At 23.3% G+C, this 13,023-nt stretch overlaps 3 protein-coding genes across 3 annotated transcripts; 2 read left to right on the top strand and 1 right to left on the bottom strand. All coding sequences in view use genetic code 6, as the record gives it.

Moving 5' to 3' along the window:
* Positions 1–673: 673 nt before the first annotated feature.
* Positions 674–1,705, bottom strand: TTHERM_00653890 (hypothetical protein). The gene is made up of 2 exons (XM_001013941.2): positions 974–1,705; positions 674–923 (listed from the first exon to the last, which is right to left on the bottom strand). The coding sequence occupies exons 1-2, from the start codon at positions 1,639–1,641 to the stop codon at positions 905–907; spliced, it is 687 nt and encodes a 228-aa protein (XP_001013941.2). The 5' UTR covers positions 1,642–1,705; the 3' UTR covers positions 674–904.
* Positions 1,706–2,929: 1,224 nt separating this feature from the next.
* Positions 2,930–7,507, top strand: TTHERM_00653900 (protein kinase; the record flags this gene model as incomplete). Its single annotated transcript, XM_001013942.2, has 7 exons — positions 2,930–3,176; positions 3,506–3,867; positions 4,168–4,620; positions 4,834–6,082; positions 6,352–6,823; positions 6,876–6,958; positions 7,023–7,507. 7 exons carry the CDS (start codon positions 2,930–2,932, stop codon positions 7,505–7,507), a joined length of 3,351 nt encoding a protein of 1,116 aa, XP_001013942.2.
* Positions 7,508–8,557: 1,050 nt separating this feature from the next.
* Positions 8,558–12,116, top strand: TTHERM_00653910 (transposase IS4 protein; the record flags this gene model as incomplete). Its single annotated transcript, XM_001013943.3, has 8 exons — positions 8,558–9,331; positions 9,384–9,898; positions 9,958–10,700; positions 10,775–11,031; positions 11,085–11,266; positions 11,326–11,401; positions 11,463–11,776; positions 11,831–12,116. 8 exons carry the CDS (start codon positions 8,558–8,560, stop codon positions 12,114–12,116), a joined length of 3,147 nt encoding a protein of 1,048 aa, XP_001013943.3.
* Between the last annotated feature and the right edge of the window lie 907 nt (positions 12,117–13,023).

Below are 13,023 nucleotides of genomic sequence, written 5' to 3'. Positions count from 1 at the left end.
ATTAATTTAGTTAAAAATCAATCATCAAATGTGTATCAGTATTTTAAAGTAACAATAATTTTAAGTATTTAAAGTCTAGATTTGGAAATTTAAGATATTTCTATTATCCAAAACTAACTTAGTTATGTAAATAATAAAAAATTATATGTTTATATAATTCAGTATAATTTTTAAATAATTAATAAATTTATATTTAGCATTAATTCTAATAACTTGATTAGATGTTACTTACCTTCATCGAAGGCCATTATTAAATTATTGCAGAATTTAAATCTATTCTAAATTTAACACTATCCTATCATCTATACAGATTGATATCAATATTTTATTATAAGATTTTATTTGTATTAATGGTAATATTAATTCTGATAAAAATAGATTGATTAAATTCTATTTTTTAAAAAATAAAATCTAAAAACTAAATATTTTTCATTTCTTATTTTAATTATATTTTCATTAAATAATATTTTTAAATTTATCCGAAAAATCATTTTTGTGAGCTTAAATTTATATATAATGATTTGGTAGATTTAATATTTTAAGACTCTACTTTAAATTATATTTCAACTATTTAAATAATAAAATAGGAAAATTTTTATAGATTTCTTAAAAGAATATTTTTAATTTCTAAGAAATATTTTTTACAACAAAAAAATATAAGAAATTAGTAATTCATTACTTAAATTTATAACTTAGTTAAAATTTTAGTTTTTTAATATAATAAATTATTTTTTTGTTGAACAATAATTTTAACTAAAAATAGCTTACCAGTAATCATAACTTATATTTACTAGCATATAACTTGATTTAGAATGCTTTTTGCAATAAATTTAATAAAATTATCTTATTTTAAATAAATATTTGAAAGTATAATGTTCTTAAAATTAACTCAATAAAGGTCAGATCATTCTTCGTTAATAGATCTTTTTTTAAAAATAAATTTACAAATCTAATAATTTATATATATAATTACATCTCATTTTCTTATGTTTCTTCTTTTAACTTTTTAATACATAGTATTCTCTTGCTTCCTACCCATGAACCTAAACTTAAAAGGTAATTATCGATGTTTTCATGAGCAAGATAAAGGTCTGGTTTCTTATGATTGTGCCATGATACAAAATAAAATCTAGATTGAGAATATTTGTGATTTCCATTATATTTTATTGCAAAATCATTTTGTGAATTGTTAAAACCTAAGTATTCTACGAAATTGTCTATTTTAGCTTCCTCTAAATCATAAAATATATCCTCTAAATCAGTCCATTCTGCTACTCTAAACTCACTGCCAAAATTTTTAAAGCACACATCCTCGTAGTTTGCTACTGATAAATCGTAAGCAAGTTTTGTAAGTTTAAATTCGACTTTAAATTCTTTTTCAAATGCCTCTTTAAATAATTGCTATTCTTTTTAGATCAAAAGTTCTTCATTTTATTAAATTTCTTATACTATTTTCATCATAATTGCAGCTTATTCAATTTAATAAGAGATATACTTTTTTATGTTAGTTATGTTCTATGTATTTTTTTCATTCTCATAGTTTTCATTATATTACATTTTCTTCTTTGTGTCAAGCTAATCTAGAAGATGCTATTGAGTCATCTTAATAAGTTCGCAGGCAAATAATATTTAATCTATCATTTTTCTCAAAAAGTTATTTTTTTAAAATCTAATCAAGTAAATTTTGTAGAAAACTTGTTTTATTATCAAAAATTAATTTAAAATTAATGACTATAAATAATAAGGCATCAAAAACATAATCAGAATTAATTGCTATAAAAAATCTTTTTATACACAAATGTATTTCAGTAAATGGTTTTCTTTCAAAGGTAGTTTTATTGTTGTATTTTTTTTTTCAATTTTAATAAAAAAAATTATTATCAAATTTGAATAAAAAATGAAAAATTATTGATTGTTTAAATTAAAATTATTTTTATAAAAATTAAAATTAATTCTTATTTCATCAAAATAAATAAGTTGATTTTAAAATTTATGATTTTTTTAGTCACAAACAAATTAATTAAAAATATTTTTAATAAAATTTTTTATATAATAAAAATTAATTTTAGCAAAATATAAATAAAAATAAAAGTTCTGTATATGTCATTAAAAAAAATTAAAAATTTAAAATCAATAGAAAATGTAAAAATATATTGATTATTTTCTACTCCAGAACTAAGCAATAATTTATTAATAGATTTTGCCAAAAATAATAAAAATCTTTAATTTCAAAAATATAAAACACATGATGAAAAAATTATTTGTAAATATCTTAATTATTAAATGAAAAGAATTTGAAAACGAATATAAGAAAGCAGTTTATAGTTTTTTCCATTAAATAGATAATTTTTTTAGTTAATTAATATATAAATTAAGCTGATTTTATTTCAATAATATTTTGAAAATAGATATGGAAGAGGTTGATAAATAAATAAAAAATAAAAATTAACAGATCAGGAGTGGTTTTGAATAATTAAATGAATTAATCAATGCATGGATGTATCTATCTATCTACTCATAAATGAAATTCAAAAAATCAACTATAAAAAATAGAACACCATAAACAAACAAATTAATAAATAAATAAATAAATTAAGGATTTTCTATCAAAGAATATTAAAAAGATAATAAAAATCAAAATTAAAAATTAGAAAATTTTAAATTAAAAAATCAGAATCATTGAAATAAATAGAAAGATTATTGTAAAATATCTAGCAGAATTTAAGAACTCATATTGAAAGCAAAGTAATTCAAATATTACTACTAGTTATAATAAGTTATTGAAAGATAATTCAAGAGTTATTATAGTTTTAAAATTAATAGTTAGCAAACTTTTCATTCTCGCGTTAATTTTAAAATATTTTAACTGAATCTTTTCTTTTTTATTTTATAATAATTAATCAAAATTAAATTAACAGTTTTAGGAAAAATGGGAGCTGAACAATCAAAAGGTGAAGATTAAAACACAATCGAGCAAGTCCTTTAAAAATTCTAGTAGCAAGAGAAATTAAACCATCCTTCTTTTGGAGATATTTAGATTTTGAAAGATAAGTCCTCTGATAACTAAGTTGGTTTAAAGGAGTTTAATCTAACAGATGAAAGTGAATTTGCCAAAACTATAGAGAAATTCAAACCTAAACTTGCACTTGACAATCCAAATTTGATTAAGCTTCATAGTAATTTAAAAATTAGCTTTAAGCTATATTTTTTATAATCTCTTCGTAGTCTAACAAGTTGAATTTTAAAATATTATGCCAAAAAATATGAAAGATCCTTGAAAATTTTTTGAAATGAAGCATACCATTAAAATTGATAAATTTCAAAACAAAAAATAAAAAAAATAAATTATTTTTCTAACTTTTAACTTAAAAATTTGCTATTTTCATCACTAAAAGGATTAAAAGCACCATTAATAATAGAAAATTAACTTAATTGATAATTAACTACTCTTTTTAAAGAAAACTGTTTAAGTTTTAATTTATTGATAATATCTTTTATATTAAAGATTGCATACAAAATAAGGAAAGCCAATTCTGCTCTACTTTCTTTAAGGTCTATTTAGTATTTGAATATGTCAAAAATACTCTCGAATAAGAAGTTCAAGAAAGATCTAAGGATTAAAAGCAGCCTTTTAGTGAAGAGGAAATGTGGAATATTTTAACTAGCTGCATCTAAGGAGCTCATTTCTTATACTAAAATAAGCTCAGCAACAATAATATCCGTCCTTCTACAATCTACATTACTTCAAATGGAATTGTAAAATTAGCTGATCCTACTCTTTTCTCTTAATAAGGTTTATATCCTGCTGCTCTTTCTAGTCCCAATAACGTTCCTTAAGGTATCTACATCTCCCCAGAACTACTTAATGTATAAATTTCAGTTTCTTATTTCTATTTGACATTTAAAAATTAAAATGATATACCCTATAATTATAGAGCTTAAAATATGTTTAACCAAAGTTTTAATTCTTAATAACCTCATTTAGAATTAAAAAAATTATTCATTTATTTTTTTACAACACTTATGCATAATTTAATTAAATGAGGTTTTTTTATAGAAAACATATCATTAAATTAATTGATTTTTTTTCAAAATAAATATCTTTTATAGTTTTTACTATTTATAAATTATTTTATGTAATTTAATTAAAAAATAAATAAAAAATAGGACATGTACCAACAATAGTATAATCCAGTATACAACTAACAAAAGGCAGATGTTTTCAGTATTGGTATGTGTATGCTTCATGCAGCTCTTCTTTAACCTTTGGATGACTTATATGATTATAAAACTTTCTAAATCAACGAAGCTTTACTCCACGAAAGATTAAATCAAGTAAGAGAAAATTACGGAGATCTTCTCTACTAATACTTGTACCATATGCTCAATTTTAATGCTGATGATCGTTAAGATATTGCTTATTTTTACTAGTAAATTAATCTCTAGTAGGAATATGCAGAAACAGCTACTTTCTAATAAGCTGAAAATACTTCTGCTTAAATTCAAAAGCAGGTTGAATACACTACTACTTAAACTAGTGTAACTAAATCACCTGAAAGAGCCTACTAACCTTATGAAGTTATTACTACTAAAACTATCAAGACTACAACAGTTCCAAAAGTAATTAATTATTAATTTAAAATAAACAAGTTTTCAGATATAATATTGAGAATTTTAAATTTATTTTTTTACAGATAAAATTGAGTTTAAACAGTTTTAATATATTAAGTATATTATATAATGTTGTCCTTTTAATTAAAATAACCCTTGACAATTTTTTTATTTTCAAAAAATTTTATTCGGGCTTTCCCAAGAAATTATTAATTTTAACAGTAGGAGGAAGAAGTAGTGAAGAGATCAGCTGCTAATCCAAATTATGGTTAAGTTTAAGTTTAAATTCAACAATAGCCTTAGATAGTTATCTAAAAAATGTCTAATCAACCTACTGGTTATAGCTCTGCAGGCATGTTCAAAGATTCTGAAGATAAAGGTAGTACAATCACCTTTATTCCAAAGGATCAAAACTCTAAGAATGCTATTCCAGATGAAAATATTGGAAATGCTATTGGAGGAGGAGACACTTATTATCAATAGTAATAGCAAAGTGTTGACATTTAGCCTTAAATTGTTACAACATCTAATAATTATGTTCTTCCATAAACCAACACATATGTTACTTAAACATACACTAGTCCTCCCTTAAATTAAGACTACACAGCCAAATATACCTCTCCAGTTACAACTACTACTGTTACATACACTAACCCAACTGTCAATATTGCACCTTACACTCCACTTACTTAGTATTCTAGTTCAGTTGCTCCAGCAACTTCGACATCAAAGTATTCATCTACTTTCTAGCCAACTAACACTTATGAACTCTAAAAAGGTTCAGAAGTATCCAATACAAATACTGGAGCTGGTTATTATGTTTCTACTAAAGAATAGTTATATCAACCAGTTGCATAAACTACTAGCACAAATACCTAATTTACATCCGATTTGAGTAAGCCTTACTAGACTACTTCTTATGGATTAAAAGAAAATAATTTTTCCTATATTCCAGGTCCTAGTGCTAACACATATGGAAGTACTATTGGATTAAATTCTACTACAACTAATGTAGCAGTATAGAATGCATCACCTGCATTAACAACTCCTGCTTTAACTACAGTAAATTAAACTTCAACATCTAACACTCAACCTGTAGTCACCAAATAATCTATTGTAAATACTACCGTTCCTGCTGGTTCAACTTCTTCATACACAGCTACTAATACTTATGTTTCCCCAGCTCTCTCTCATATTCTTAAAAAGGACGAATCAATTGAAGAAGCTATTAAGCGTTCAGCTCCTCCACCTCTCAAGAGCGAATTAATTTCTTCTCCATATTCAGCATAAGTTGCATAGAATAGTGGATCCAATTTCTATACTCCAAGTATCACTACTACTTTGACTTAGCCTCCTATCTAAACCAACATTGCTACAGGAACAACTACAACTACCACAACTACTACAGTTAAAAACAGTAATCCTGTAACAACAATCACTACTTCAAATACTGGCTACGATGCATATAAGCGTAATTTTAAAATACTTATTAAAATATTTCTTTCCCTCCTTTAATTTTCCAAAAAATTTGATTTTGAAAAAAAAATTGAGATTACCTAAAAATAAAAAAAGAGAAACCCTCCCTCCTTATTACTTTAACATAATTAATTTCAAATATTAATTAAAAATAAATTAGTTGGTTGATTACTAATCAATGAACGAACGAACGAAATAATTATATATAGTTATGATATTTTAACTCAATTTATTTATTTAATATTTGCTTTAATATTAAATTAGCTTCAGATGAAATAGAAGCCATTCTTGCTAAGTATAGAAACTAAAAGGAAACCATGTCTTAACTTGGTTTAAGTTCTAACACTGCTGACATTAAAATTTCTAACAACTCTGTAGATGCACCATAAAATAACACAAATTTAGCAGGTGTTAATACCTATACAACAACTACTACAACAACTATTGCTAATAATACAGTCACTCCTTCCTATCAAGCTTACACTCCATCATAAACCTATACAGCTAACTTATCTAATATTGGTGGTAATTATGATATCAGTAAACCTATCGAGAGTTTAAATAATCAATTTTAAGGTCTTAACATTAACTAAAACCCAAATATTCAAGTATCCTAAGTTTAAAGCTAATACACTGCCCAATTCAATCCTTCTTAGGTTTCAAATACCTACTAAACATCAACAGTAGGTACATCTAACTTAGGAGCAACAAATAGTAGTCCTTACACTTAAACATAGTAAATATATTGAAAAAAATAATAAAAATTTAACACTTATTTAAAAAATTAGTAATATATAATAATCATTTGGATAATCTCAGCCTTAATCTTATTAATAGGAAACCTAATTAGTTAACGAGTACTAAACAGAAGGTAAATATTTATTGACTTTTTCTTTTAAATGTTAAACTTATTTAATGAATTTTTTAAATATTAGAAAAGGAGTATGTTATTGAAAATTATTCTAACAATTCTAAGTATGAAGGAGAAAAACTCAATGGAATGAGACATGGTAGAGGTAAGTTCTACTATTAAGATGGTGGTCTTTTCGATGGTGAATGGAGAGAAAATAAGATGCATGGCAAGGGTATTTTAAGCTATGCAAGTGGTAAACCAGCTTATGATGGTGACTGGGTAGATGATAAATTCGAAGGTTTTGGAATTCTTTACAATGAAAATCCTGCTCCCTTAAACTAACCCTATGATTTTAGCGATTTTGACAATGTTGAAGAATATTGGACAAAGTACGAAGGTTAATTTAAGGATGATAACAAAGAAGGATATGGTACTTTATTCCTCTCTAATGGTGAAAAGTTTGTTGGAACATTCTATAAAGATTTTGTTAATGGTGCAGGAACTTTCTATACCTTAAATGGAGATGTCTTACAAGGACAATGGCACCAAAATAAGTTTATTGCCTGAGAGTTTTCCATTTAAGTTTAAATTTTGAAAAAGAATAAATAATTAGCTGGCATTTTCAATAAATAAAATTATGCCTTTTATATGAAAATATCCAAGAAATTATATAAAAATTATAATATTATTTTGCAAATTTATTTCTATTTGATTAATAAGTATTTTTCATAAATAAAGAGCTCTCTTAAAATATTATTTTTCATATTTATTAAATAATTTTAATAATAAATATTTAAACAATTAACTTAAAATTGAAATAATAATACAGTTTACTTACAATTAGAAATGAAACATGTTATGAAATAATTTAAATTTATGTTTATTAATAGCTTATTATTTCTAAATATAATTCATAGAAAATATTCTTATTTAAATAATTCATTTCAAATTCAATTTATCAATTGAAAATTATTTGAAATTTTTGACTTTCAACCAGTAAATCAATATAACTTTATCCATAATGTAACAAACACAAAATAAAATAAGTTAGCAGTTATTATTTAATGATTTAAAATATTTCAATTCATCCATTTATCAACGTATTTATGCTTTTGTGGATACCAAATTATTTTTTATTCATAAAACTTTTTTACATTTAATTATTATTATTATTCAAAGAAATTAGAGAAGTGAAAATTAATTTCAAAGATATTTAGAATTCTTAATATTCGTTGATTTAAAGTTTTTATGTTTTGTCTATCAATTAGATTTATTTAAATAAAAATAATAATTCAATTTTTATAAATTGGAGGGTTGATTATTAAAATTTTTTATATTTGAAAAATATCGACTGCAGAAATTTTAGCCAAATCACTCTAATTTTTTGATAAAAAATTTTTTTGTAATCAAATTATTAGAATTATAATTGGGTATTTTTAATTGTTTATAAAAGAAAGTAAATTAAATATTTATAAGAAGTCAGTCCCCTTATTTCAAAACTGAATTATAATTTATTCAAAAAATTATATTATTTAATTAACAAAAAAACAACAAAAGTTAATTTTCCTAGAAAAGAACATTAAGAAGTTATCCCCTTTGAAAACTAATTAATTTAAAATGGAATTAGGAGAAGCAGATTTACATACATCACAATCAATAGTTTAGGAAGAAGTTCCTATGCAACAAGAGGTTAATATTCAAGAAGAATAAAATTCTTAATTTGACAATGTTTAATAACAAAATCAGAATGTAGAAGAATAACATTAAACAAATAAAAATAATTTAACTTAAAATGATTTTAATGAATTTCAATAATAAAATACAAATGAGCAAGACTTACCAAGAAACGATCAAACATAGGTTTAACCTCAATAAAACTTGTAGGATGAAAATAATTAAGACTAAACTATACATTTTACAGAGTAGCACTTTCAACAACGAGAAAGGGAATCTAGTGAAACTCATGATACAAGCAATTAAGAATTAGAATATTAAATTAATTAAAATATAAATGAAAATAAATAAGTACAAAAAGATAACTTAAATGAAGAAATTATATCTTAAAATAAAGAAGCACTTGATGGACAAGAAGATTATCAGAATTTCAATAAAAAAGATTTACCTGATAATAATAATAGTAATGAATAACATAACTAAGATTAAGAAAATATGAATTAAATTGAAAGTTAAGAAGGTTAAAATTAATTAGTTTAGATAGAAGTCAATGGTTCAGTGAATAGCCTATAAGAAAATAACTACATCTAAGATGGCACGTTTATGGAGTAAGAACATTTAAATGATAAAATGCAATAATAATAGGAATAGGCTGTAAAAGAAGAAACTGAAGAAAGAGAAGAAATGTAAGAGGAGAATTAACTCCATGAAAATTAAGTATTCTTTAATTTTACTTATATTATTTTTAACTTAAACTTAAATTTTTAAGGAAAATATTAGTATCAGCTAATAAAATTAGTAAGCTCACAGTGATATGTAAATCGAAGTGTAAGCAAATTAAATTAATTAATAAGAGAACCAGTTAGAATCTTTAAATGACAAGGAAGTTGTTAAAGAAGAAAATAATTTGCTTTTAAATATACTTTCTGATGAAAATAATAAAAGATTTCAAAGACTTCCACCAGAATTGTCTCCCAATATTTTTTGTCATTTTTTGGGAGGCAAATCATTACAATTGACTAACATCAATGATTCTAGCAGGCTTTTTATGTATTTCTTGGGAACTAAGATATTAAGATAGCTGCTTAATAAAGCAAATGTAAAGCTAAGAGAAATTTACAAGAAATAAAATGACGTTAAGGAATATACTATTGAAGAAATACAAGTCTATTAAGCTTTGAAAATTTTGATGGGTTTACAATAAAACTCAAGCAATTTTGACTTTTTCCTTCTAAAAGATCTTCAAAAAATTCCTCCATATCACCAACTCTTTACAAACGAAAGGTGGCTAATTTACAATTTTACAATTTTATATTTAAAATATTTTAATGTTTTAAAAATAGATTTTAATTCCTTCTTGATTGCGAAAGAGAGTTAAATAAAGACATTTTAAATAATGAATAACTTATTTAAGACTTTGTTTAGAGAGCTTAAAATTCCTAGACTTCTGATTAAGAATTGGTTTTAATATCAAAAAAAGGAAAAGTTGGTGAAGAAATTATTCACAATAATTCTGTTTATACATAGATATTCTTATGTGAGTTGAGTTCAGCCTTTGTTTTTGGCTACTTTGTTGTCAAAGATATGAGTTCTTTTGCAAATTAAATTTGTATAAATTTAGAGAGTTTTACTAATCAAAACCATCATGTATATTTTTAGAACGAAGAATTTTTTTCTAATTATGAAAAAATTTAAGAACTTTTGAATAGCAAAATACACATAAGTTCTTTTTTAAATAACAAATTTGACTAATTTCCATAATCTCTTTAAAATGAAATGCTCCACAATAAACCATTAAAAGCAAATAACAGTGAGACTATATTTGATAGGCAGACTTAAACTTAGCTTCTTATTAAATCGGATGAAAATTTAAAGAAAGAAGTCTTTTTAACTACCAGTGGTACAGTTAAATAAGATAAAATGGTTGAAAAGCATAAGCAAGCAATTTAAAAAATAACTTAAAAGCTTAGAATGCTACTAACAGAATACAGGTTTGTAAGTATCAATAATGATACGACATCTATCTTTGAAGAGTTATCCGAGATAGCGATTTAAAACTCTTATATAATTTATTCCCAAGCAAAAGGTAAATAAAATGATAAAAAATTTAATAACCATAATCTTTTTTATTTAAAAAATTTTTTTAAAATATTTAAATAGAAAAAATGGATTACAGACTATTTAGATTTAAATTAGCATAAGATTTACTCTAAAAATAAATACAAAAGATAAAATAAGAGGAATTATAAAATGTTAAATCTAAACTAATTGATGTTGAAGTTTAAACAGATAAAGTTGTTGAAAGTGTAATAAATGTTGAAACTCACGCTCTTTCTAAATCTCCAAAATCATCAGATAATAATGAATAGTTCATAATGAATGAAGTTAATTCACCTGTCTTTTAGGGAAATGATTAAGTAAAATTTTAAGAAAATAAACGAACATCTTATTAAATAATTATAATTTTTAGAATATCAGACAAGGAGGTACTCATGTCTAGAAAAAAGATGGTAAGTAAGGTATTTGCTTAGTTTGCTTACAAGAAAAAAATATTTAAAATAATACATTCATAACATGCTAAGAATGCTCTTTACAAAATAAAAAGCCAGTTTATTTATGTGACAAGTGCTTTGAAGTATATCATTTAGAGATGTATGATAAATATCAAATTTATTTTAATAGATTTTTATTTATTTTATTTTTTGAAATAGAAATGTTAACAGAGACAACTTTGATAAAAAAAATTTCTCTAGGCTAAGCACCCTAAAAAATTCAGTTACAACAGTTGTAATACAAACTTAATCATCCTTTCAAAATGAATATTTATGTATATTTTTAATCTAAAAAGCCAATAGATAAAATGGCACCTAAGCCATTATAAAATGGATATGGAAGTAATGGACTCAATGGAGGTTACAATACGGTTAATCCTCCTATTTAGTAACCTTTAATGAACAATGGGTACAATGGATATTAACCATAATAAACTTAAGTGAGGAGAAGAAGAACAGCTAATATTTAAGATGGGTATGAAACTTCAGGCCCTGCCTTTAACTCAATGGTACCACCTCAAATGAATGGAAATATGATGGGATAATAAATTCCTTTAAAAAGAAGAGGACCTGCTTTGGATGACTCTGGATTTAGAAGTGATGCCCCTTCGTAATTTTTCTTAGATATTTATAAATTTATCAAATAATTATTTTTTATAAACAGAAGCTATATTCCTGCTACAAGAGGCAGAAAGAAATTAAATCATGGCTAAGACTAATTACCACCTAGAAATCAATATGGTTACTCTGATTTAGGATAGCCAAACAACATGAATGGATATGGATAAGGGATGGGAAATAATGCAACAAATGGATATGATAGATACTCAAGAGGAGTTGACATGAATGGATATACTACTTCAGATCCTGCATATGGCAGAAATTATCAAGGGGCAGATAATTACAATAATAATTAAATATATAGAGGTGTAGGTACTCAAAGAAAGTGATTTATTGAATGTTAAACAAGAAAATTTAATTAAAATTTATTTGGTAAGTATATATTTATATTATTTAGTAGTTATATTCCATGTCAAACATTTCATTCATTTAAATTAATCAAAATATTTTATGTTTTCATTTCAAGGTATTTTATTTTAAAAATAACTAAAAAGGGTTTAAAAAGTATTTACATATAAATAAATTCAGGTTTAAACTCATTCATTTAAATTTTAGATAATTTATTATTTTACAATTTTAATATCAAAAACTTTTTATGAAAGCTAAATCATTATTTTTTATTTAAATTTATGACATTTAAAGCTGCTAATACATTTTAAAGATAAGCAGAAATGATATTTTTCGGAAATGAGGACTTATAACTTCCTCAAAAATATAAAAATTCAATTTAAATTTTAAAAATAGAAGAGAAGATTAAAAATTTTTTTTATTTTTTAGGAAATTTTTATATTAAATGAACGACTAATCTTATGAAAGCTAAACCAAATTATTGATATTTAAATCTATAATATGTTAATAACATATAATTTATGAAATAAAAATAAACAAAATTAAAAAACTTTAATTGTTAGAATCAACTTGAAGAATACAAAATAAAAATATTAAAATATAAAATTATTTAGAAATGCTCAACAAAATATTTTCTTTCTTTTAAATATCAAAAAGCTAATAGAAACTAAGCATCAATTTAATATTAATAAAATCCACAATTAAAAATTAAGCATTTTAGTTTGTTTTTCTTTAATATTTGAAAAGATTAACAGTTAAAAATGTTTAAATAAATAAGTAAGTAATAATATTGTTTAAAATTTATAAAAGTGTTTTTTATTTTAAAGATTTAAAGATATTTTAATTTTAAGTTCTTAACCAAGGGTTAGAATTTATTGAATATTTATA

The sequence above is a fragment of the Tetrahymena thermophila genome (genome assembly GCF_000189635.1).
Source record: "Tetrahymena thermophila SB210 genomic scaffold scf_8254667, whole genome shotgun sequence".
Taxonomy (NCBI): domain Eukaryota; phylum Ciliophora; class Oligohymenophorea; order Hymenostomatida; family Tetrahymenidae; genus Tetrahymena; species Tetrahymena thermophila.
Note: the sequence above shows the minus strand (reverse complement) of the source record. Positions and strands in the feature narration are given on the sequence as shown.